The sequence below is a fragment of the Dendrobates tinctorius genome, unplaced genomic scaffold, assembly GCF_039654945.1.
Source record: "Dendrobates tinctorius isolate UK_male_01 unplaced genomic scaffold, ASM3965494v1 ptg000086l, whole genome shotgun sequence".
Lineage (NCBI taxonomy): Eukaryota > Metazoa > Chordata > Amphibia > Anura > Dendrobatidae > Dendrobates > Dendrobates tinctorius.
The window spans coordinates 8,256,457-8,281,049 of record NW_027361754.1 but is presented as its reverse complement, the minus strand read 5'-3'; the positions used below and the strand labels follow the sequence as shown (position 1 = coordinate 8,281,049).

General features: G+C 42.4%; 1 protein-coding gene across 3 annotated transcripts in view; it reads right to left on the bottom strand.

The window, feature by feature from the left end:
• Positions 1-18,966: 18,966 nt before the first annotated feature.
• CLMP (CXADR like cell adhesion molecule) overlaps positions 18,967-24,593 on the bottom strand; it is a 230,017-nt gene continuing 224,390 nt past the window's right edge. For all 3 annotated transcript variants that reach the window (XM_073584987.1, XM_073584989.1, XM_073584988.1), the window contains 3 exons: positions 21,582-21,698; positions 20,473-20,614; positions 18,967-20,189 (listed from right to left, as the gene is read on the bottom strand). In XM_073584987.1, the coding sequence (XP_073441088.1) occupies positions 20,000-20,189; positions 20,473-20,614; positions 21,582-21,698 (449 nt within the window). In that variant the 3' untranslated portion in view covers positions 18,967-19,999. The remainder of the gene's footprint in view (positions 20,190-20,472; positions 20,615-21,581; positions 21,699-24,593) is intronic.

The window sequence follows — 24,593 nt, the reverse complement described above, 5'->3', positions numbered from 1 at the left end:
CCTTACTCTCCTGCAGCACCTCTGCTGCTACCACAGGAGAGGAAGGGGCCAGTTGCAGAGAGACGGCAGAGACTGTAGCTCCTAGGCAGCAATCCTCACACGACTGCCCCCAGCTGACTACTTCCCTAGCCCGCCAATCTATTACCGGGTTGTGTTTTTTCAGCCAAGGGAGACCTAAAACGATAGGCACCGGCATTCCCTCTAAGACGTAGCATGCCAAGGACTCCTCATGATGTCCTAACCACAGATGGATATTCTCTACGACTTGAGTCAAGCTCCCCTGAGTCAGTGGACCAGAGTTAATGGCCTGGACGCTTGCTTATAGGTTGGGCTAGCGTCCTACACCACAGGCCATGAGTCTGGACAAAGCGGGCATCCACGAGACTGACTCCTGCTCCACTGTCCACAAGCACCGGTATCACCTCTGGTAACCCGTCAGCCAACACTTCCGCTGACATAGTACCTTGGGAGGGCAAAATGGAGGAAATATACACTCCCTGGTCGCCTCCCTCCAAGCAACCAGGGGAATGCGGCTTCTGAGATGGCATAGGTAATTTGGCGTGCGTAGGGCAAGCCTTAAGGACATGACCAGTCTGCCCGCAAAAAACTTGTCCACGGACTCTAATGATGGTGAATCGTCTGGCAGGGAGAAGGCCCAGGATTGGGGATCCCCCTTAAGAAGGGACATAATGAGTCCCACCCGTTGCTCTTCACTCCCTGATGAACGAGGGCGCAGTCTGAAGTATAATTTACAGGCTTGCTGAAAAACCAAGAATTGATCTCTCCCTCCAGAAAACCTGTCAGGGAGGGATATCTTGGGTTCTGGCTGAACCTGTACCTGAACCAGGCCCCAAAGCCCACCAACAGCTGCAGTTGCTGCACCAACTCACCGCGCAGTCCCCTAATCTCATCAGTAAAGATCTGCAGCATTTGGGCAAAGGACTGCATTGGGTCCATAACTCAGCAGAAAAAATGTATGGTTGGTGATAATGTGATGACACGGATGACTGGATACACCGCCTCCAGCAGGGCGAATTTCTATGACACCCGTGACCCTGGATACACCGCCTCCAGCGGGGCGAATTTACACAATGTAATGTGCAGCCGGATACACCGCCTCCAGCAGGCGAATTTCAATCATTACACATGTATCTGGATACACCGCCTCCAGCAGGGCAAATTTACAGAGTTAAGGGAAACACCAGGGAAACCGATAGAATGGAGGGCCCTGCAATAGGGAACGGGGACATGGAGACCTCCTGCACTCCCGAGTCAGCGTCTCTACACTCCTGACAGTCCCTAGGCAGGTTCCGCACCTGGCGACGAGCAGGATACCTAAAACCCCTAGCTCGCCCCGGAACCTATCCCTTTCTAATGAATTGGACGGTGCAGAAACTAATCCCACCACTGCACTAAAATACACATAAGGAAAGTTACAAACAGGGAAAAACCACTTAGCTTTGCTCTGTTGCTATTGCTCCCAGCAACAGAGTCCAGCACCTGTGTGCAGCTTTCCTCCTGAATAGCTGCTACTTCACAAAAGCTTTGTCAGAGCTGCAAGGAACGCCTCACTTGCTCCTTCCACACCAGGACTCTGACTGAGCTGCAAGGAACTCTTCTCTAGCTCCTTCCTCCACCAAGGATGGTTGGAAATGACCAATATCACCAACACTGAGTGAGACCACCTGACTCTCATTTATAGGCAAGAGCCAGAGCAATCACACCTGCTAGTGATTTCCGTGTAATAATACTAGCCACCACCGGGGGCAAAACTAGAACTAAAGACACCACTGTGTAATGACCCTAATGGCCACCGGGGGCAAAACTAACTTTAAGCAAACAGCTTAAAGGAAAAAAAAAGGTTACATGTGCTCTTATCTGTCATAATCCAGCATGGATCGTGACACTGCCATTCCTTATTATTACAGACCCTCTCATCTCTTGGCATCACTGACTTGGACCTATCTTGGATCTTGTCATACCTAACAGACCAGACTTTGTGTCTCCCACTAGCACACCATTTCCTCACCTCGCCTCCTATCTGTCGGAGTCCCGCAAGGTTCAGTCCTAGGGCCCCTGCTCTTCTCCATTTACACCTTCGGCCTCGGACAGCTCATAGAATCTCATGGCTTTCAGTATCACCTCTATGCTGATGACACACAGATCTACATCTCTGGACCTCATATCTCCTCCCTACTAACCAGAATCTCACAATGTCTGCTATTTCATCCTTCTCCGCTAGATTTCTAAAACTTAATATGGACAAAACAGAATTCATCATTTTTCCCCCATCTCACTCAAATCCCCCCCCCAATGGAAATATCCATTAAAGTAAATAGCTGCCCACTCTCCCCAGTACCACAAGCTTGCTGCCTCGAGGTAACCTTTACCAATGATCTCTCCTTCAAACCACATATCCAAGCCCTTTCGACTTCCTGCCGACTTCAACTCAAAAATATTTCCTGGATCCGTACATTCTTCAACCAAGAATCTGCAAAAACCCTATTCCATGCCCTCATCATCTCCTACCTTGACTACTGCAACCTCCTGCTCTGTGGCCTCCCCTCTAACACTCTCACACCCCTCCAATCTATTCTAAACCCCGATTCTGCTGCCCGGCTAATCGACCTGTCCCCCCGTTATTCCCTGGCCTCTCCCCTATGTGAATCCCTGCACTGGCTCCCCATTACCCAAAGACTCTAGTTCAAAATCCTAACCATGGCATACAAAGCCATCTACAACCTTTACCCTCCATACATCTGTGACCTTGTCTCCCGGTACTTATCTGCACGCAACCTCCGATCCTCACAAGATCTCTTTCTCTACTCCCCTCTTATCTCCTCTTCCCACAATCGCATACAAGATTTCTCCCGCACATCACCCCTTCTCTGGAACTCTCTACCACAACATATCAGACTCTCGCCTACCATGGAAACCTTCAGAAAGAACCTGAATACCTACCTCTTCCGACAAGCCTACAACCTGAAGTAACCACTGATCGACCAAACCGCTGCACGACCAGCTCTACCCTCGCCTACTGTATCCTCACCCATCCCTTGTAGATTGTGATCCCTCGCAGGCAGGGGCCTCTCTCCTCCTGTACTAGTCGTGACTTGTATTGTTTAAGATTACTGTACTTGTTTTCATTATGTATACCTCTCCTCACATGTAAAGCGCCATGGAATAAGTGGTGCTATAATAATTAATAATAGTAATAATAATAACTGACTATTCATGTGTTTGTGGAGTCCAGAGAGCTAACCATCAACCAATGACTGGCAGCTGAATGCTCTCTAAGGTGTATAGAACACAGTTTGGGACTAAAATATTCATGAACTGTCCTCAGGATAGGTAACCAATATGAAATTGATGATGTGCCAGGTGTCGAACTACCAATCAGATGATATTCAGATAAACTACAGAGCTCCTGGCAGATGTCAGCTGATCGGTGGTAGCACAGACAAGTCAATAGTTTAGTCCTGGCCAACCCATTAAAGCGGTTTATCTCACAGATGTATAGGTTTCTGGTGTTTCTTTTATAAAACTGCTTATGTTTCATGACAATTGAATGATGCCTTTTTTTCCAGGGGAAACAGTAAATATCCCAATTTTATTCCAAAATAATATATCACTTGATTATTAAATGTGCTGTTTGTTCATAACTTAAATGATCTGCCAGACACTTACCAAGCAAATGAAAACACTCAATCTTGCAATAGCATTTTTTATTAAATTATATTTAGAAATTACTTCATATTACTCCATAAGTAATTATTTAATCAGAGTTATAATAACCAATCGGTTCTATGAGAGTAAAATGTAGCATCGACTGACATGAATCCTGCTGTAAAGAAAACTAAAGTGCAATGACATAAAAGAAGAAGAACAACTTTGTAAAGACCACAGAAAAATAAACAAAAAATAACACTTTTATGCTTTTAACCAATGGTAGAAAAATACCTAATGTGACCCACAAGGACAACAATGCCGGTCCACTCTAGGAGATATAACTTCTCATAATCAGGAAGTGAGGAGAGGGGCAGTCATTTTGTTCATGATTACACTGCCTGGAGTCTGGATGTGACTGATCAGTAATTACAGCTTTGTATAAACGTTATCTGTGAAATGAGAATTGTTCTACGTCGCTGTGGAGTCCTTTATGCAATAATTGGATTTTACATCAGTCTAATCACAGTTTTGTACAAATCTGTCTTTGAAATGTATTCCTGCTCACTTCTTTCTTACTTAACCCTAAATCATCTTCAATAACATCAAATGATCCAAGTATAAAATTGACTTTAATAGTGCTTCAACTCTGTAGTATCTGAATAAGTAAGAGACTTCTAAAAGCTTTCCATTGACTATTGGAAACATAGTGAATAGGGGGCTCTACAGCTACTCAGCGGCCCAACGACCCGTCTGCCGTATAAGAGGACAGTGTTACTACAAATTGCAAGTGAAGGTTGGCGGAGCCCTGCTACTCTAGAGCCCTCCTGATGGTACTTTGCTTCCCCAGCCTCAGTTGTCAGTGAATGCTGGCTTCTCCATGATTAGCGCCACATTGTGGATTGTCCATGAGGCCGAAGGCTACAAGCAGTCATGTCCCATGGGGGTTATAGTCCTTTCTGTTACACAGCTAAGATCTGTGAGGTAAAATAAGGCTGGAGGTATATATATCTACAAGTACATGCATAATTAAGAGAAGGATGCTACAATGGTGGCTTTTCTGATGAGAAAGTTCACTGTAACTTTTTGTTGCTCTGTTACTTCAAATGCTAACATTACATCCAAAGCAGATGCAACAGAGAGGGCGCCATCTGCTGAGCAGTCACCGATATGGCAACTAGGCATCAGTAATATGTCATCTCATAGGACACTAGGCCTAAACTCTGCATTGTAATAGTGCAGCACTCAGATTGGAAGCACTGCTGATGCCCCTCACACAATTGTATGGAAATAGTTTCTAGGATAGAGACATTTGAAGGTCCATGTGGAGGAGGTGCATTTATATGGCGTTTCTGTTAATACTCAATACTTCTCAGTTCCCTGTATGATCTCTCAAGTGAGCAGGCCAAAAATGATGTGAGTTAAATCTTACCAGGAAATATCTATATACATATATCTGAATTTCTTATGTAGGCTCATACCTTGATTATCTATAAGACAAACCAGGTCAAGTGCTTATGGTACGTAGCCCTTAGCAATCTGGGTCGCTTGGGATTTTGTGGTGGTCCTGGTATAGTGCAATCTATACAGGTCCAAAGTGCAGAAAAGAAGAGAACTTCCATCTATAAGGTCCCATGACATGTTGCTGGTATTTCAGGCACAGGCTGGTGTAATCACTCTGAACCATTATTTTCAATGTAAACTTGGTGTTGGGCCATGTCGTGATTTATGAAGTTTCTCAGCAAAGCTTTAAAGATTTTGGTAAAAAATATTATCCCACTAATAATAATAAAAATAATAAATGCAATATCTTCTCTTCTAAGTAAATTCAGCTGGTGCTGTATTACACGTTTTGATATTTACAGTTGTGGCCAAAAGTATTGACACCCCTGCAATTCTGTCAGATAATACTCAGTTTCTTCCTGAAAATGATTGCAAACACAAATTCTTTGGTATTATCTTCATTTAATTTGTCTTAAATGAAAAAACACAAAAGAGAATGAAGCAAAAGCAAAACATTGATCATTTCACACAAAACTCCAAAAATGGGCCAGACAAAAGCATTGGCACCCTCAGCCTAATACTTGGTTGCACAACTTTTAGCCAAAATAACTGCGACCAACCGCTTCCGGTAACCATCAATGAGTTTCTTACAATGCTCTGCTGGAATTTTAGACCATTCTTCTTTAGCAAACTACTCCAGGTCCCTGATATTTGAAGGGTGCCTTCTCCAAACTGCCATTTTAAGATCTCTCCACAGATGTTCTATGGGATTCAGGTCTGGACTCATTGCTGGCCACCTTAGAAGTCTCCAGTGCTTTCTCTCAAACCATTTTCTAGTGCTTTTTGAAGGGTGTTTTGGGTCATTGTCCTGCTGGAAGACCCATGACCTCTGAGGGAGACCCAGCTTTCTCACACTGGGCCCTACATTATGCTGCAAAATTTGTTGGTAGTCTTCAGACTTCATAACGCCATGCACACGGTCAAGCAGTCCAGTGCCAGAGGCAGCAAAGCAACCCCAAAACATCAGGGACCCTCCGCCATGTTTGACTGTAGGGACCGTGTTATTTTCTTTGAATGCCTCTTTTTTCTCCTGTAAACTCTTTGTTGATGCCTTTGCCCAAAAAGCTCTACTTTTGTCTCATCTGACCAGAGAACATTCTTCCAAAACGTTTTAGGCTTTTTCAGGTAAGTTTTGGCAAACTCCAGCCTGGCTTTTTAATGTCTCGGGGTAAGAAGTGGGGTCTCCCTGGGTCTCCTACCATACAGTCCCTTTTCATTCAGACGCCGACGGATAGTACGGGTTGACACTGTTGTACCCTCGGACTGCAGGGCAGCTTGAATTTGTTTGGATGTTAGTCGAGGTTCTTTATCCAACATCCGCACAATCTTCCGTTGAATTCTCTTGTCAATTTTTCTTTTCCGTCCACATCTAGGGAGCTTAGCCACAGTGCCATGGGCTTTAAACTTCTTGATGACACTGCGCACGGTAGACACAGGAACATTCAGGTCTTTGGAGATGGACTTGTAGCCTTGAGATTGCTCATGCTTCCGCACAATTTGGTTTCTCAAGTCCTCAGACAGTTCTTTGGTCTTCTTTCTTTTCTCCATGCTCAATGTGGTACACACAAGGACACAGGACAGAGGTTGAGTCAACTTTAATCCATGTTAACTGGCTGCAAGTGTGATTTAGTTATTGCCAACACCTGTTAGGTGCCACAGGTAAGTTACAGGTGCTGTTAATTGCATAAATTAGAGAAGCATCACATGATTTTTTGAACAGTGCCAATACTTTTGTCCACCCTCTTTTTTATGTTTGGTGTGGAATTATATCCAATTTGGCTTTAGGACAATTCTTTTTGTGTTTTTCATTTAAAACAAATTAAATGAAGATAATACCAAAGAATTTGTGTTTGCAATCATTTTCAGGAAGAAACTGAGTATTATCTGACAGAATTTCAGGGGTGTCAATACTTTTGGCCACAACTGTATTAAGATGGATTGGAAAGAAAGGGATTTTGGTTAATGTACAAGTACCAAAAATACAGGCAGTGTCCACCAGTCATTTTTGTCTGGAACTTTAATCCACAGTTACAGTCTGAGTTAATTTCTACATTGTATGTATGTATGTATATGAAATAAAGCAATGATACAATGGGGAAAAAGTATTTAGTCAGCCACCAATTGCGCAAATTCTCCCACTTAAAAAGATGAGAGAGTCCTGTAATTGACATCATAGGTAGACCACAATTATGAGAGTCAAAATGAGAAAGCAAATCCAGAAAAAAAATGAGAAAGCAAATCCAGAAAATCACCTTGTCTGATTTGGCAAGATTTATTTTGCAAATTATGGTAGGAAGAAAAGTATTTGCTCATTAACAAAAATTCATCTCAATATTTTGTTTATATATTCTTTGTTGGCAATGACAGAGGTCAAATGTTTTCTGTAAGTCTTCACAAGGTTGGCACACACTGTTGGTGATATGTTGGCCCATTCCTCCATGCAAATCTCCTCTAGAGCAGTGATGTTTTGGGCCTGTCGGTGGGCAACATGGACTTTCAATTCTCTCCAAAGGTTTTCTTTATATGCTTCTTACGAAGCCACTTCTTCGTTGCCCTGGCGGTGTGCTTGGGATCATTATCATGCTGAAAGACCCATCCACGTTTCATCTTCAGTGCCCTTGCTGATGGAAGGAGGTTTGCACTCAAAATCTCACGATACATGGCCCAATTCATTCTTTCATGTACACGGATCAGTCGTCCTGGTCCCTTTGCAGAAAAAAAGCCCCAAAGCATGATGTTGCCACCCCATGCTTCACAGTAAGTATGGTGTTCTTTGGATGCTACTCAGCATTCTGTCTACTCCTATCACAATGAGTTTTGTTTCTACCAAACAGTTCTACTTTGGTTTCGTCAGGCCATATGACTTTCTCCAAATACTCTTCTGGATAATCCAAATGCTTTCTAGCAAACTTCAGATGGGCCCGGACATGTACTGGCTTAAGCAGATGGACACGTCTGACACTGCAGGATCTGAGTCCCTGGCAGTGGTGTGTGTTACTGATGGTAGCCTTTGTTACGGTGGTCCCAGCTCTCTGCAGGTCATTCATTAGGTACCTGTGGATGGTTCTGGGATTTTTGCTCACCATTCTTGTGATCATTTTGATCCCACGGGGTGAGATCTCGCGTGGAGCCCCAGATTGAGGGAGATTATCAGTGGTCTTGTATGTCTTCCATTTTCTTATTATTGCTCCCACAGTTGATTTCATCACACCAAGCTGCTTGCCTATTGCATATTCAGTCTTCCCAGCCTGGTGCAGGCTACAATTTTGTTTCTAGTGTCCTTCGACAGATTTTTGGTCGTTACCATAGTGGAGTTTGTCATGTGACTGAGGCTGTGGACAGGTGTCTTTTATACTGATAACAAGTTCAAACAGGTGCCAAAACTACAGGTAATGAGTGGAGGACAGAGGAGCCTCTTAATGAAGAAGTTACAGGTCTGTGAGAGCCAGAAATCTTGCATGTTTTTAGGTGACCAAATACTTATTTTCCACCATCATTTGCAAAATAAAGCTTGCTAAATCAGACAAGGTGATTTTCTGGATTTGTTTTCTCATTTTGATTCTCATAGTTGTGGTCTACCTATGAAGTCAATTACAGGTCTCTCTCATTTTTTTAAGTGGGAGAACTTGCACAATTGGTGGCTGACTAAATACTTTTTTTCTTATTCAATAGAAGATTGATATTGCACTTTTCATCTTTGCCACCAAGGTAACACATACACTGTACTACCAGCACGTACCATCATAATCTTTGAGATGTGGCAAATGCTCTGTTTCACTATTTACACCGGTAACGCTCTATTACACTACACATCCTACTGTTTTACTAAAGTAGCAGTATAGCTTTATCTTACAGAAGCCATAATTCAGAGAGCACCTCTAGATTACATCAAGACTATCTAAAGCTTTCAGTCCTGTCTTTAACGCAACCTTATTTTGCCTTCTTCACTAGTTAATTAAGACTTTTAATTAGGTTTTGAGAATAAAAAATTGTTCCATTGACATAAGTATTTATACTGTTGATGTTCCCTGAGGTCACTCCAAAAAACGACTGACGATACAGTGCTTTTATAATGACTCGTGCTCATTTTTGCTGATCTTTTTGTGAGGCGCAGACTACTCCCCAGCCTTCTGGCTTCCTGTTTGCCGATTGATGAGGCACTTCTGTTTGACAGTTTCGACCAGCACTGCAAATCTGATGCAGCATTGGAGGAACGCCGGGGTACTGCAGATAGTTGGGTTCAGCTATCTGGCCAGCTTTAGAACAGTGCCAGTCCTTACCTAGAAGACTGGCCATTATTGATAGACTGCAGAGGTGGCCGGTAGTCAATAAAATTAAAAAGCCCTATGTTCTTGAGAACAGGCAAATTACAAAGTTGCTGGTTTTTACAAACACTGTGTTTTTAACCATTTATGATGATGAGAAAACTACGGTACTTTAATTCCTCAAATGTTCCTATCAGTGCTCCAGACAGATTTGTTGAAGTAATTGGCATGTCTGTATCATCATGCAAATTTTACACACATCTTTCATTGCCCAAGAAGATCTAACTGGACTTTATCCATCGATATTGCTAACAATATCAAAAAATCACCTGAGCTAGGTGACAAAATGTACTGTTTTTTTTTTTTTGGGCTGCACCATTGATTATGGCCTATCATTTGCTTTTTTGCAAAGTTCCATGCCCCAACTGGACATGTCCTGCACAGCCCCTAAGGCCTCTTTCACACTTCAGTTTTTTGCATCAGTCAAAATCCGCCAAAAGGACGGATGGCGGATCCGTTTTAGTACTGATGACAACGGATGCCACCTGTCCGTTTTTTTGACGGATCCGACAAATGAAGAATTTTAAAGGAATCGCAGCCTGGAGAGAGAGAGAGAGAGAGAGAATTTTTTTTTTTTTTTGTCCGGCACCCAGAAAGAATTTCGGGTTAAATGAGTGTCTGGAGGATCCGCCAGAGAAAAAAACGTTGCAAGCTCCGTTTTGAAATCTTTGAGGATGGTGACGGACAGCAACTTTTGGCGGATCCTCAAAAAAAACGGATGCAACGGACGGCAATTCGTCACAATCCGCCATTAATGGAAGTCAATGGGGAAAAAAACGGATCCTCAAAAGAAAATTGAGGATCCGTTTTTTTCAAAACCTGGCGGATTGTGACTGATTGTAAAAAACTGAAGTGTGAAAGAGGCCTAATACCACCAGCTGTTACTGGGAATTGTTGATGGTGGCCATACTAATCTCCAAAGCATATGCCACTGAAAAAAATAAACGGTAGTATTGCATGATGCCCACACATTTCATAATTAGTATATCTATGGTACTTAAAACAGTCATTGACTCCAGGGGAAATCTTCCCCTTTCGCCAGAGCATTTATCATACATGCTTTCAATTTTTTTCTGGTCTTTGGTGGAAAATGATCAGCTTTTACTTTTCCATCCCAAAAAAGTTTGTGATTACGTTTAAGCCACTCCAGTTCTTTAGTGGTATCCATACGAAATGTGAACTGGGGAATTGGAGATGACCCTTATAACTATTTCCACATTAAACAAGATTATTTTAAAATAATTACAAAATAGTAGGTACTTTCTAACATAACTCAGCCTTATTGCTTAATCCGAATATGTATTATGTGTATAGCACTTAAATTTGTGAAAAGCACCTCAAAATTACATAGTACTTGGGGTATTGGATATGCTCTCACACCAACATCACAATGTATATCTTGTAGCAGGGGCAGACACAGACTGCTTGGGGTCCCCCTCCCTCGGGCTCCAGATAGCCCTCATTATTACTGCCTGTAGAAGAGGGGCGTAAATAGCAATCACAGGGCCACATAGAAGAGTTCTATTTAGGCCTCCGCACCTCTAAAAATATATATATTATATTTTTTCAGTGAGATGGAGACATATATACTGTATGTGCGTGTGTGTAATAAATATATATCTGCTAGTATGCGGTTCTGCTGGTTCCAGCGCAGTCACACTTGCAGTCAGGTGACAACTAGTATCGGCTCTCAGTGAATGGGATACTGCATATGTGGCTGACTCTCTAGTTGGCAAATGACAGCAAGTGTACAAAGCGCATCCTCGTGGTTATGTGATAACTGCTGGAACCGGCAGAGCCCAACCATTTGTATATTATATTACATTATATGTCTGTATCATCTGGTATCTGCTCTATTCCTTGTCTATGAAACTGATGGAAATAGCCGAGCGCAGCGCTCACCAGCTCTATAGATAATGGAGAGGGAAGAGGCCGAGCATGCACAACTCTGCTCTATCCAGGACAAGGCTGCAACCCCCTGTTTTCAGAATCTCTGGGGGACCCAGTTCTTGAATCCCCAGTGATCAGCAAGTTATCCACGATCCGATGGATAACATACTGTACATTGTACATGTACCGTTCATACACATACACCGTACATACATACACACAGATACACATATAGTATACACATACCATACACACATATACATACACATTTACCGTATATACACATATACATACACAAATAGATATCTACATATACTGTGCATAGATACACACATATATACATATACTGTGCATACATACACACATACATACACAGATGTACACATATACATACACGTAGATACACATACACAGATACACATACATATATTGTACATAAACACACATACATACACAGATACACATATTACATACATGCAAAGATACACATACATACACATGTACTGTACATAGATTCATATAATGTACGTACATACATAGATTCATACTGTACATACACATACATAGATACACACATACAGATACACACATACTGTGTAAAGATACACACATACGTATACTGTACATACACACACAGATACAGACATATACATACACAGATGCAAAGACACACATACATACACAGATACATACACACATAGATACACATACACACACACACATATATTGTACAAACAACTCACACATATGTACATATACAAACACATACAGTGGGGAAAAAAAGTATTTAGTCAGTCAGCAATAGTGCAAGTTCCACCACTTAAAAAGATGAGAGGCGTCTGTAATTTACATCATAGGTAGACCTCAACTATGGGAGACAAACTGAGAAAAAAAAATCCAGAAAATCACATTGTCTGTTTTTTTTTCATTTTATTTGCATATTATGGTGGAAAATAAGTATTTGGTCAGAAACAAAATTTCATCTCAATACTTTGTGATATATCCTTTGTTGGCAATGACAGAGGTCAAACGTTTTCTGTAAGTCTTCACAAGGTTGCCACACACTGTTGTTGGTATGTTGGCCCATTCCTCCATGCAGATCTCCTCTAGAGCAGTGATGTTTTTGGCTTTTCGCTTGGCAACACGGACTTTCAACTCCCTCCAAAGGTTTTCTATAGGGTTGAGATCTGGAGACTGGCTAGGCCACTCCAGGACCTTGAAATGCTTCTTACGAAGCCACTCCTTCGTTGCCCTGGCGGTGTGCTTTGGATCATTGTCATGTTGAAAGACCCAGCCACGTTTCATCTTCAATGCCCTTGCTGATGGAAGGAGGTTTGAACTCAAAATCTCACGATACATGGCCCCATTCATTCTTTCATGTACCCGGATCAGTCGTCCTGGCCCCTTTGCAGAGAAACAGCCCCAAAGCATGATGTTTCCACCACCATGCTTTACAGTAGGTATGGTGTTTGATGGATGCAACTCAGTATTCTTTTTCCTCCAAACACGACAAGTTGTGTTTCTACCAAACAGTTCCAGTTTGGTTTCATCAGACCATAGGACATTCTCCCAAAACTCCTCTGGATCATCCAAATGCTCTCTAGCAAACTTCAGATGGGCCCGGACATGTACAGGCTTAAGCAGTGGGACTCGTCTGGCACTGCAGGATCTGAGTCCATGGTGGCGTAGTGTGTTACTTATGGTAGGCCTTGTTACATTGGTCCCAGCTCTCTGCAGTTCATTCACTAGGTCCCCCCGCGTGGTTCTGGGATTTTTGCTCACCGTTCTTGTGATCATTCTGACCCCACGGGGTGGGATTTTGCGTGGAGCACCAGATCGAGGGAGATTATCAGTGGTCTTGTATGTCTTCCATTTTCTAATTATTGCTCCCACAGTTGATTTCTTCACTCCAAGCTGGTTGGCTATTGCAGATTCAGTCTTCCCAGTCTGGTGCAGGGCTACAATTTTGTTTCTGGTGTCCTTTGACAGCTCTTTGGTCTTCACCATAGTGGAGTTTGGAGTCAGACTATTTGAGGGTGTGCACAGGTGTCTTTTTATACTGATAACAAGTTTAAACAGATGCCATTACTACAGGTAATGTGTGGAGGAAAGAGGAGACTCTTAAAGAAGAAGTTACAGGTCTGTGAGAGCCAGAAATCTTGATTGCTTGTTTCTGACCAAATACTTATTTTCCACCATAATATGCAAATAAAATGAAAAAAAAACAGACAATGTGATTTTCTGGATTTTTTTTTCTCAGTTTGTCTCCCATAGTTGAGGTCTACCTATGATGTAAATTACAGACGCCTCTCATCTTTTTAAGTGGTGGAACTTGCACTATTGCTGACTGACTAAATACTTTTTTGCCCCACTGTACTAATTTATGGCCTCAGGTGTTCAGATGAGCCCTGGAGCAGGTCGGCCTCATAGTTCAGCTAGAGTGGGCTGCAGAACACATTGTGGGGGATGGAGACACAGCAGAGAAAAATGATATGAGGCCCCTGCTGCCATGCTGTCCCGTGCAGTGAGCCTCCTCCCTCGACCTCTTCTCTGAGATGCTCCAGGGAATAGGACAGTGGAGGGAGCAGAAGACACACTGTAAGGCCGGGATCACACATGCGAGAAACACGGCCGAGTCTCGCATGTTAATACCCGGCACTGCCGCCAGCAATCGGGAGCAGAGCGTGCCGATCCAAGTGCCGGCAGCAGTGCCAGGTATTAACATGCGAGACTCGGCCGTGTTTCTCGCATGTGTGATCCCGGCCTAAATCCTGATCCCTCCACTGTTGTCCCCTGTGTGCTGTGCGGCCCGGGGCCCCTGACTACAGGTGAACACTCACCATTGGGACGTGCCATGCAGAAGGACAGACTGCTGAGAGTGAGCGCTCTCCTCTGTCTGGTGAGGAAAGCGTTCATTGACCAGCATCTCTCCCTGCATGACACACCCTTTTTTTGAAACCCTGCACTCTCTCCCCGGCTCTGGGTATATACATGATTACTGGAGGGAGTGAGAGGGGCCCGTTGCTGCATGACACCAGGCCCCTCTCACTCTCACTCTTAATCTTGACTCAGTGGCCCCATAACGGCTGCATACTGTGCCATTATGGGCTGCTTACACGTGCCCCTCTCCACCTTCGGGCCCTGGTGCAATTGCACCGGCGGTATCTGCTGGAGCAACACTGTATCCATTGTCATCATAATTTAAAATTGTGAACAATAACTTTTATTTTTTTTTTAAACCATGAGTACAACCATAGTAGTAAATAGATATGAAACAGTTCTTGGACCAGACTCTACTAAAAAAAAGTGTCATCTGAGAAAGGTAATGTTTATCCATTTTAGATATGAGAATTGGTACAAATGTACACAGGTTATTTTTTGGATAAAATGAGAAGGTAAAATGCATTTCTACACTTTATTCTACTACTCACTGCGGGTTGTGACACTTTTTTGTTAAATTTAGTAGCAAAAATTTAGTAGCAAAAACCTATCCACAATATTTGTTAATTGCAACGGACCAAATGGTTCATTGCTGACCGATACTTATGGCTTATTTTACAGTTCTTTCATGAAAACAGCAGAACATCCTTTAGACTTAAGGGCCCTTTACACAAAGCGATAACGCTAGCGATATCGCTAAAGCGTCACAGATTTTGTGACGCAGCACCGATATCACTAGCGATATCGCTACATGTGATACTCATCTCATCACTGGCTCCCCCGCTGGCTATCGCTGATCGCATGAGATCGGCCTGGTCCATTTCTCGTCGTCGGCTTCCTGCTGGCGCCGACGAGCGAGCCATGGACGCAGGCAGAAGATGGTCACCCTGGCCGCGTCTGACAGGTGAGTACGACCACCGACCGCTGCTATATCGCTAGTGAGGTCTGCCTGTTTGGTAGCTCACTAGCGACCATTTAGCGATGCACCAGCGATCCTGGTCGGGATCGCTGGTGCATCGCTAAATGTAACGGGGCCTTAAGTTACTAGTGAAACTAGATATGTAAATAATGGCTGGTTATCAGCTATGTAAGTGTCGAACCGCCATAAGCGAGCAGTACATGTAAACATTTTCACAGGTACCTGTTCTGTCCCCATCTACAAGTACTATATGTGAGGCCCATTGAAATGTAGCAATTATTGATACAACTGGAAGAATAACACAATTGTTATTTCTGTGACTGTACAGATAGCAGCCGTGCAGCACTTGGCAAATCAGCCCTAGTTATTAGCACAAATTACAGCAGTTTTGCAATACTGTTTTGGGTCACATGCCAGGATCGGTGACCCACATGGATTCTATAGCAGACAAACTGCGTTGCAAATAACCTTTGTTATTTACTGAAAATGCAAAATGTTTTTTTTGTTTTTTTTTTCTTTTTACTGCCTGGCAGATAACCACTACTTGTAAGGGCAGCATTTGTGGGACAAACGATTAATTAAATTGATCATTTTGCTTTGTAAGATATATTTTAATCACTTCCTGCTGTGGACAATATTGGTTTGGTTTTTGCACGTAGGTCACATTTACACGTTCAGTATTTGAGTTTTTTTTTATCTTTTAGCATTTGTAAGCCAAAATCAGGAGAAAATCAATCAGAGGAAATGTATACTAGAAACACGTGTACAACTCCTGCATTTTTTGACCCACTCTTTGTTTTGACTTACAAATACAATACTGACCAAATGCTGATCGTGAACTTACGGTACATTTTTTTTCTTCCCTTTTTCCAAGCGTCATAACTTTTTTGTATACTTTTGTCAACATAGCTATTTGAGGGCTTCTTTTTTGTGGGAGAAGTTTTATATTTTTCAATGAACATTGAGCATTTTACAATATAATGCACTGAAAAATAGGAGGAAAAATCCAAATGGGTAAAAAGACAAAAACATTGCAATTCCGCCATTTTTCTTATTCTTGTTTTGGGGAGAGGCTTATTTTTTTTTTAGCAATTAAGCTTTGAGGTTTTTTTTTCCCTTTGCATGCTAAGCTTTGGTTTTTAGTGATGCCATATTACAGGTACAATGTTTTCATCGCTTCTTGTTTTTTTTTTGAGTATGTGTGGCAAGCAAAAAACTCAGTTCCTAGCGTTTTGAATATATTTTTTGCTTTACACCATTTAGTGTACAGGATAAATATTTTTATATGTTAATAGATTAGACTTTTGCAAATGCTGCACTACCAAATATGTTCACTTTTTTTTTTTTTTTTGACTTTTTTAATTTTGTTATTATTTTTGTATTGGGAAAACAGGATTGATTCTTGAACTTACAATTCAAATTGTCTTGAATCTATAAACCCAAATTGGCACGCCATCAAGATTGTGCTAATAAGTAAATGCCGCTTTCAGTGGTTGACTGTGGCCTTTAAGGGATTAAACAGCAGTGCTCAGTGCTAGCTCTCATTGCTGCTGTAAGGGGTGGGTCCTGATTGTATTATTCAGCCGGCATCCTGTGTATGTGGAGCCTGCACCCCACGTCCCGTACATGTATGGCAGATGTCCAGGTTAATTATACAAGTAAATTGCTGTCCTCTGGCTTAGGCCTGTTTCACACTTCAGTTATTTGACATCAGATGCAGACCGCCAAAGTGTGAAAAAACGGATCCGTTTACGTTTTGTAGCAAACTGGATCCGTTTATTGGACGGATCCGCTGCAGCCACTAAGTACTTGAAATTTAAAGGAACCGAGAGAGTTTTTTTCGCCGCTGCCGGAACGCCGTTTAGGGTTAAACTGCATGACAAAGAAAATCTTCCGGGCATGCCCAGTTTAAAATAGCGGTCTGCCGCTGGAAAAAAACGTTACATTGTCCGTCTATTTCAGCCAGCGGACGCTAAAATTCAAACGGATCCATCAATAAACTGATGCAACGGATAACCATCAGTCAAAATCTGCCGCTAATGCAAGTCTATGGCCGGGGTCACACTGGCGATTAAAACGGACGAATGCAATGCAATAAAAAAATCGCATCGCATTCGTCCCAATGTTATTCTATGGGGCAGCTCACATCATGCGATTTTTGATCGGATCCGATCCTCGGACAGAGACAATCGTAGCATGCTGCGATTGTCACCGATTTTCGAATCGGATTCGACAATGCAAGTCTATGGGGGCGTGAAAAAATTGGATTGCAAACGGACCCGATGTGTGAGTTGCGATAAAATCGCACCAAAAGCCGGCATTTTTTTTTCCAAAATACAGTAAAATCACAGTGTCCGGTTAAATAAAGAAACGAATTAATAGATCTAGACACATTAAATATATATATATATTTTATACATGTCATAGAGACACATTTATATATATATATATATATTTCTAATTCATACAGTTCTTAATTGCAGAATAGCCGCTGAAACATTTGCCGGCTTTTGTATAACATTCTCCTGCCGGACATGAAATGACACATGGTTTACATATAGTTAACCATTTCATTTCATGTTTTTTTTTAATGTCTATCACTATTAATTATATGAGGGCTTGTGGGTAAAATTTTGGAGTTGTAGGGGTTCATTTAAGGGGTTAATTCGTTGTATTAAATTGCGGGGACTCCCTTCAGCCTCAGTGACGTCAGCGGGAGTCTCCGCAATTTAATACAACGAATTAACCCCTTAAATGAACCCCTACAACTCCAAAATTTTACCCACAAACCCTCATATAATTAATAGTGATAGACATAAAAAAAACATGAAATAAAATGGTTAACTATATGTAAACCATGTGTCATTTCATGTCGGGCAGGAGAATGTTATACAAAAGCCGGCAAATGTTTCTGCGGCTATTCTGCTTTGATGAACTGTATGAATTAGAAATATATATATAAATGTGTCTCTATGACATGTATAAAATATATATATAAATATATATATATTTATTTAATGTGTCTAGATCTATTAATTCGTTTGTGTGCGGAAACCTGTCATTGGGCTCCATTATATGTCTATTTAGCTATCCTGCGAGAACATCTCGCAAGAAGGATGTCAAAAGGATGCTTACATGGGATTAAAATCGCATCGATGAAGAACAATCGCATCAGAAACGGATCACTGGTTAAGATACTTTTGTGCGATTTCGGACCGTTAAAATGGGACCGATTTTTTATTCGTTGTGTGTGACTCAAGCCTATGGGGAAAAACGTCGGACTATGACAGACGTCAAATAACTGAAGTGTGAAACAGGCCTCAGATAAAATAGTCTAACGATGTCGCTCAGAGTAATTTTCAACTTACAGTTGTACCAATTTCACATAATATTGCTACCGGTAAATGGACTTTCTATAGATTTAGTACAAGAGTTGAGGCCATATGGCTGGGTGGGGAATCACTTTATTTCGTACCTAATTTCACACCTGATTATAGAAATAAGCCCTTTAGCTTATGCAGAACATTTTTAATTATTGCGGTGGCTTGGTTAAAATAGTTTATTTATCCCCACCTCTTCCTCAGTCTTTTCACATTTTCTAGTGTATAAGAATATCTTCCTACTATCACAACAGCATTTAGCAATGAATTACTACGGGTCACATTTCTCATGACATGGTCTTTATCAGATTGCCTCTTATTCACAGGCATCCAGTGACATTGTTGAGGCACAAAAAATATTTAGTATGGTCACTGATTCTTGGCAAGTTATGTAGTGATACTCTAATACAGTGTTCCCCAACATGTGTCTCTCCAGCTTTTGCAAAACTACAACTCCCAGTATCTTTTCTGTAGATTTTATGTAAGGAAATCATAATACTGATGATCATGATCCTAGTATACTCTTTGATTGTAACAGGCTGTCTGGGCATAATGAGAGATGTAAGTTTTACAACAGCCAAAAAGCCAAAAGTTCGAGTAAACTGCTCTAATGAATTTTTGGCTACTGCTAGAGTGCGATGGTGATATAATTGACTACAAGATATAATGGACCTCTACTGAGAATAGAAGAAAAGACAATTCTGGCTGTAAGGCGTCTTAACCAGATCGGAAGTGTCTATGGGCAATTCAACCATTGACATTTCTGCTTAACAGAACATTAAAATTCACACAGTCAAAACGATAACAATATAAAAAATTATTTCCCTCATAGAACGACTGTTTCGTCAAACATTATTTCGTACCTTCAACGTAAAGTATTTGGAAGTTTTCACTTATAAAACAGTTCACATTGCTACATAGTTCATCGTCATTACTGTAACCTCTTCATTCCCCTGACTGCCCATATGAAGCCTTTACAATCTGTAGAACTTGTATTCACATTCCCTTTTAGAGTTCAGGTTCTTCCTATAACTCCTGCTACCTGTTCGAAGTTTGAGTGGAAATCTGAATGACGTCTTCAGTTCAGTTTGCAGTTTTGACGTCTGTTTATTGAAAAGGTGCAAACGCTACTGGTGAATAAACCAAATGTGTGGTCTGTAAGGATTTATATCGTATGTGAAGAAGGCCTCTTAGCAAAGCTTGTCCAAGCAGGAGGCCCAGCGTCTTTAACCCAGTGGCACAAAGGACACATACATTCTTTTTTTTAGTTTTTTAAGATCTTACTCCTTTAATAAAATGGCTCTGCTTCTGTTCCCTTATATCTGCTCCAGGCAGTGATGCCTTGAGTCCCCATGAGGTGCTTCCTGTGTTGAAAGCGTTCGTTGGCTACGAGAGGCACTGTTGGTTGTAGACCGAGTAGATGAAGAACCTGAGCGTGAGCTTCTGGAGCCTGAGGAAGATGATCCAGGTTTCATTAGACGAGCTTTAGGTGCTTCTGCATCCTCCCTATAGAGTCCAAAAGATTAAATTATTTGACAGCAAAGACTATTGCACTACCCTCTGGTTCTTGAACTATTGCATACTTTAGCTCCCAGCATGTTCTGACATTCCCTGTTGTATTGCCGTAGTATTGCCAGAGGTAGAGAGACACAGGTTTGAGACCACAATTGTACAATAACATAATATGTTAGCGGCAATTAAACTGAATATTTGTAAGTGTAGCTACTTTGGGCCTTGTGCCATCAGATCAGATTACAGGAGACTACATTTCACCATTCCCAGTTATTACCTAATTTCGTTCAGGAACTCATCTTCTTCCCGTTTCTTGAGCTCTTTCTTTCGAAACAGGTACCAGCACAGGAGAACTAGGAATAGCACCCCACCTATAGAGCCACAGGTGATCCCTGCCAGAAATGCCACATTGGTTGGAGCTGTGAAACAAAAAATTAATTTTAGTTTAAAGAAACGGCATCTTATAATGATCAGAATTATAGCTGTAGTATAATCAATATTTTTCCTCATCTGACGCATGCAAGAGGTTGTCGATCATCAACACAAATTCTACAGGTTGCAGATATGGTAACAAAATAATTCTCATTATTTATTAAAATAATAAATTTAGGATTATTGATTAGCCTTTCTCCTGTGTTTCCAAAACAGGCTGCACCATTGGTCTGTGCCAGGACAAAAGTTATCTCTTTTGTTAGTGACCTGACTACTGTGGCCTGCCATTGACTGCAGTGGTCAGGTTAAAAGAATCACTGTCACTATTCAAATAACCAAAGAACTATACATCATCACTTCCTGTCTTGGTACAGACTACCGTTACTGCCTACACTGGTGCCACGGAGCTTATAGTAGATAAGATAAGTAAAATGTTATTGTCTTGTAGCCTTCCCTACAATCTGTAAAGTTGTTTCTGTTGAGGCCAGACAACCCCTTTAAATAATGTGTCTGATGTCAAGCAGAATAGTGAGTGCGGCTCTAGTGTATAATACAGAATGTAACTCAGGATCAGTACAGGATAATAATGTAATGTATCTACACAGTGACTGCACCAGCAGAATAGTGAGTTCAGCTCTGGAGAATAATACAGGATGTAACTCAGGATCAGTAATGTAATGTATGTACACAGTGACTGCACCAGCAGAATAGTGAGTGCAGCTCTGGAGTATAATACAGGATGTAATTCAGGATCAGTAATATAATGTGTGTACATGAAAGTGAGTTTCATTAAGATTTTTATTTATTTTTCTATAAGAAGTAGCATCCACCTCTCAATCAATTATTTAAATGCTGCAATCATCATACACGACAATGTACAGTAGATAATCGGTTCTGTGTGGTTCTGCACTTTTTGTATGTTTTTTTATAACCTTTCTGGAAGTTTCTACGTACTCTGAGCTGTCAGGTGTACATAACATATCCGGCTTCCAGCTTGATTTGATACAATACAGCGGTACGAGCCATTGTCTGCTTTACTGACGTTTTGCAAAAATAGTTGCTGAGGAGATCCTAGGGCACAAGGGGATACACTTTTTTTATGAGGCATGTTATGATTACACTTGTATATAGTAATTGTGACATATAACTTAAATTAATAGACAATATCAGCCGAAAGTAGTGGAGTGCATTGGTTTGCGCTTCAGAGAGTCATGATGATGACATTTGCTAACTAAATGATTAGGTGCCTTTATAAAGTATAGTATCCATTTTGATCAGTTAGTTTTAACACTAAGCATACTGTTAGGCAATGTACTGTGATCTTTCCCTAACATATTCCTGAAAGGCAGGGCTGTGGATTCGGAGTCGTGGAGTCGGAGTAGTCGGTGCTCATTTTGGTGGAGTCGGAGTTGGTATAAAATGGACCGACTCCGACTCCTAAAATATATAATAAATTGGGTGCAGTAGTTCAATGCAAAATGTGATGAATATTTTTTCATAGGAATTTGGGAAAGTTATGAAATGTCCTATAAATGGCTGTTCTATTCCTGATCTAAGGCTACATTCACACACAGCGTTTTTGCTTCGTATTTTTGAGGATACGTTATTCAGCTGCAAAAGCAGATCAGCTTTTTAAAAAACCGCATCACCTGAAAGATTTTTGAGCTCATAGATAATGTTTTCAATAGCAAAAGCAGATTAGGAAAACACAGCACAAACTGACATGCTCATTCTTTGTGAGGATCCATTTTTGAGCCCAAAAAGGGATCCTCACAAAACGATGTGTCTGAATGTCATATCTTGAGACCCATTGACTTTGCTGGGATTCCCAGTGTGATGGTGTGATATGTTATGTGGATGTCATTTTTTGTATATTCCTATTTTTAACAATTCCAGTTATTTTCATAGTGTTTTTCTTATTACATTGTAAGTCTACAGCCTCACTGTATCTGTCTCTTGATGACCCCCTGTAGTGCATTAATCCCTAAGGCCTTTTGTTCTCCTCTGGGAGGCAGCGTGTTGGACTTCCCCTGGACAAGGAAGGGGGTGGGGGGAAGAACGACAGCTGGACAGGTCAGTTCCGGTATAGACATGATGGTGAAAAGGCTGCATTTCAGAGAGAAGGATCCATTTTTATCCTCTGAATGCTAGAGTTGTGGAATCTCGTTTCCCTGGACATTTTATCCTGATACTGGACTGCATTCTTATTCTGGACTATCTTATCCTTTGTGTGGTGGACTGAATATGGACCTTTTCGTATTTTTGCCTGAATAAAGGCCTTGGAATTGTTCACTCTTCGCTTGCTCTGTTGATTGTGTGATACCAGAGAAGGACCCCGTGACAACTGGTGGCAGCAGTGGGATCAACAGAGCGTAACCCAATGGAGAACCACCCACAGAGTGAGTACAGAAATTGGACTGTATGCAGTTTATAGGAGAGAGCCAAAGACCTGGGCCTGAACTACCAGGGACTGACTAAAGAGGCCTTAATCGATGTACTGGTGGGCGCTAGCCCGGCCACCTCCTCCCAGATGTCTGAAGGACAAGCACTGGAGACCGGGATCCCCATCCAGAAAAGCCAGTGGTTGGTGTGGTATGAAGAAGAGATGGCGGTTCTGGGCCCCGGCGTCTCTCAGTAGTACAAGGAGGAGGCTGCCCGCCGGGCACAGCGGAGACAGGAAGCAATGGAGCTTGAAAAATGGAGTAACGCAATGTGGAGTGTAACCCCAACAATCCGGGAGCTTGTCCGGATCACCCGGACAGAGTTTAAGCCATTTGATGAGGCTTCTGGAGATGTGGAGGGGTTCTTCAAAGACTTTGAGCAGCAGTGTGCTGTGATGGAGGTGCCCCACTCTAGCTGGATGCGTTTGTTAGTGGGGCTCCTAAACGGAAGCTTGGCGGAGGCTTACCGAACCATTGATGCACTGCGGAATCGGGATTATAACATTGTAAAGCGGACTATCCTGGATTACCATGCTATCACCCCAGACTCATATAGGGCCAAGTTCCGAGAACTCCCATGCACCACGGGGGGATCGTTTAGGATGTATGCACATAAGATGTCCGAGGCATGTCGGAGATGGCTGGAAGCAGAAAACGCCTTTAATGTGGAAGATGTTATACAGGCGTTCCTTATAGAACAATTTCTTGCCAAGTGCCCTGCAGAGGTACGGGAATGGGTCCGGGAGCGCACGCCGTGTACCGTGGATAGAGCTGCAGCCCTGGCCGATGAAGCCCTTACTATCCGGCCGCAATGGAGGAGGCTTCTGGACAATGAACCACGGCCTGCTCCTGCGCCCCGTCCCCCTCCAATTATATCTGCCCTTCCACCTAGTCGCAAGCCGATGACAATCACGGCTCACAATCCTAGGCCCAAACAGTTCCGACCATGACCTGGGGGTATCGCAGAGAGGAGGTGTTATGGGTGTGGGCAACCTGGACATTTGCAGTCTGGCTGCCCCTCCAAGATTCGGAGGGAGCCCCACGCAGCCCCACCTCGTCCAGTGCATCTTGTACATTCCACCACACCTGAGGAAGAGCTACCACCACCCCCACCAGAGTGGACCACCGACCACGGCACCACAGATACCCCTCCTGGAGTGTACGGACTCCGGCCACTGTCCTTTAGCTACTCAGAGCAACGGCAACGCCACCTGCAGGATGTCTTTATTGATGGATACAAAGTGTTAGGATTTAGAGACACGGGGGCATTCTTGACTATCGCTGACCCCCGTGTGGTTAGACCCGAGGCAATTTACCAGGGTCCGGGAATTCCCATTGTCCTGGCGGGCGGTGCCCGCAAATATATACAGCGAGCTTCTGTGCGTTTGGATTATGGTTGTGGAGAAAAACTGTGTTGGATTGGAGTTATGGGAGGACTTCCTGCAGATATCCTCCTTGGGAACGACATTGGGGAGTTACAGTGCCAATTTGTGGGAGCAGTCACCCGACTACAGGCCCTTCAAGC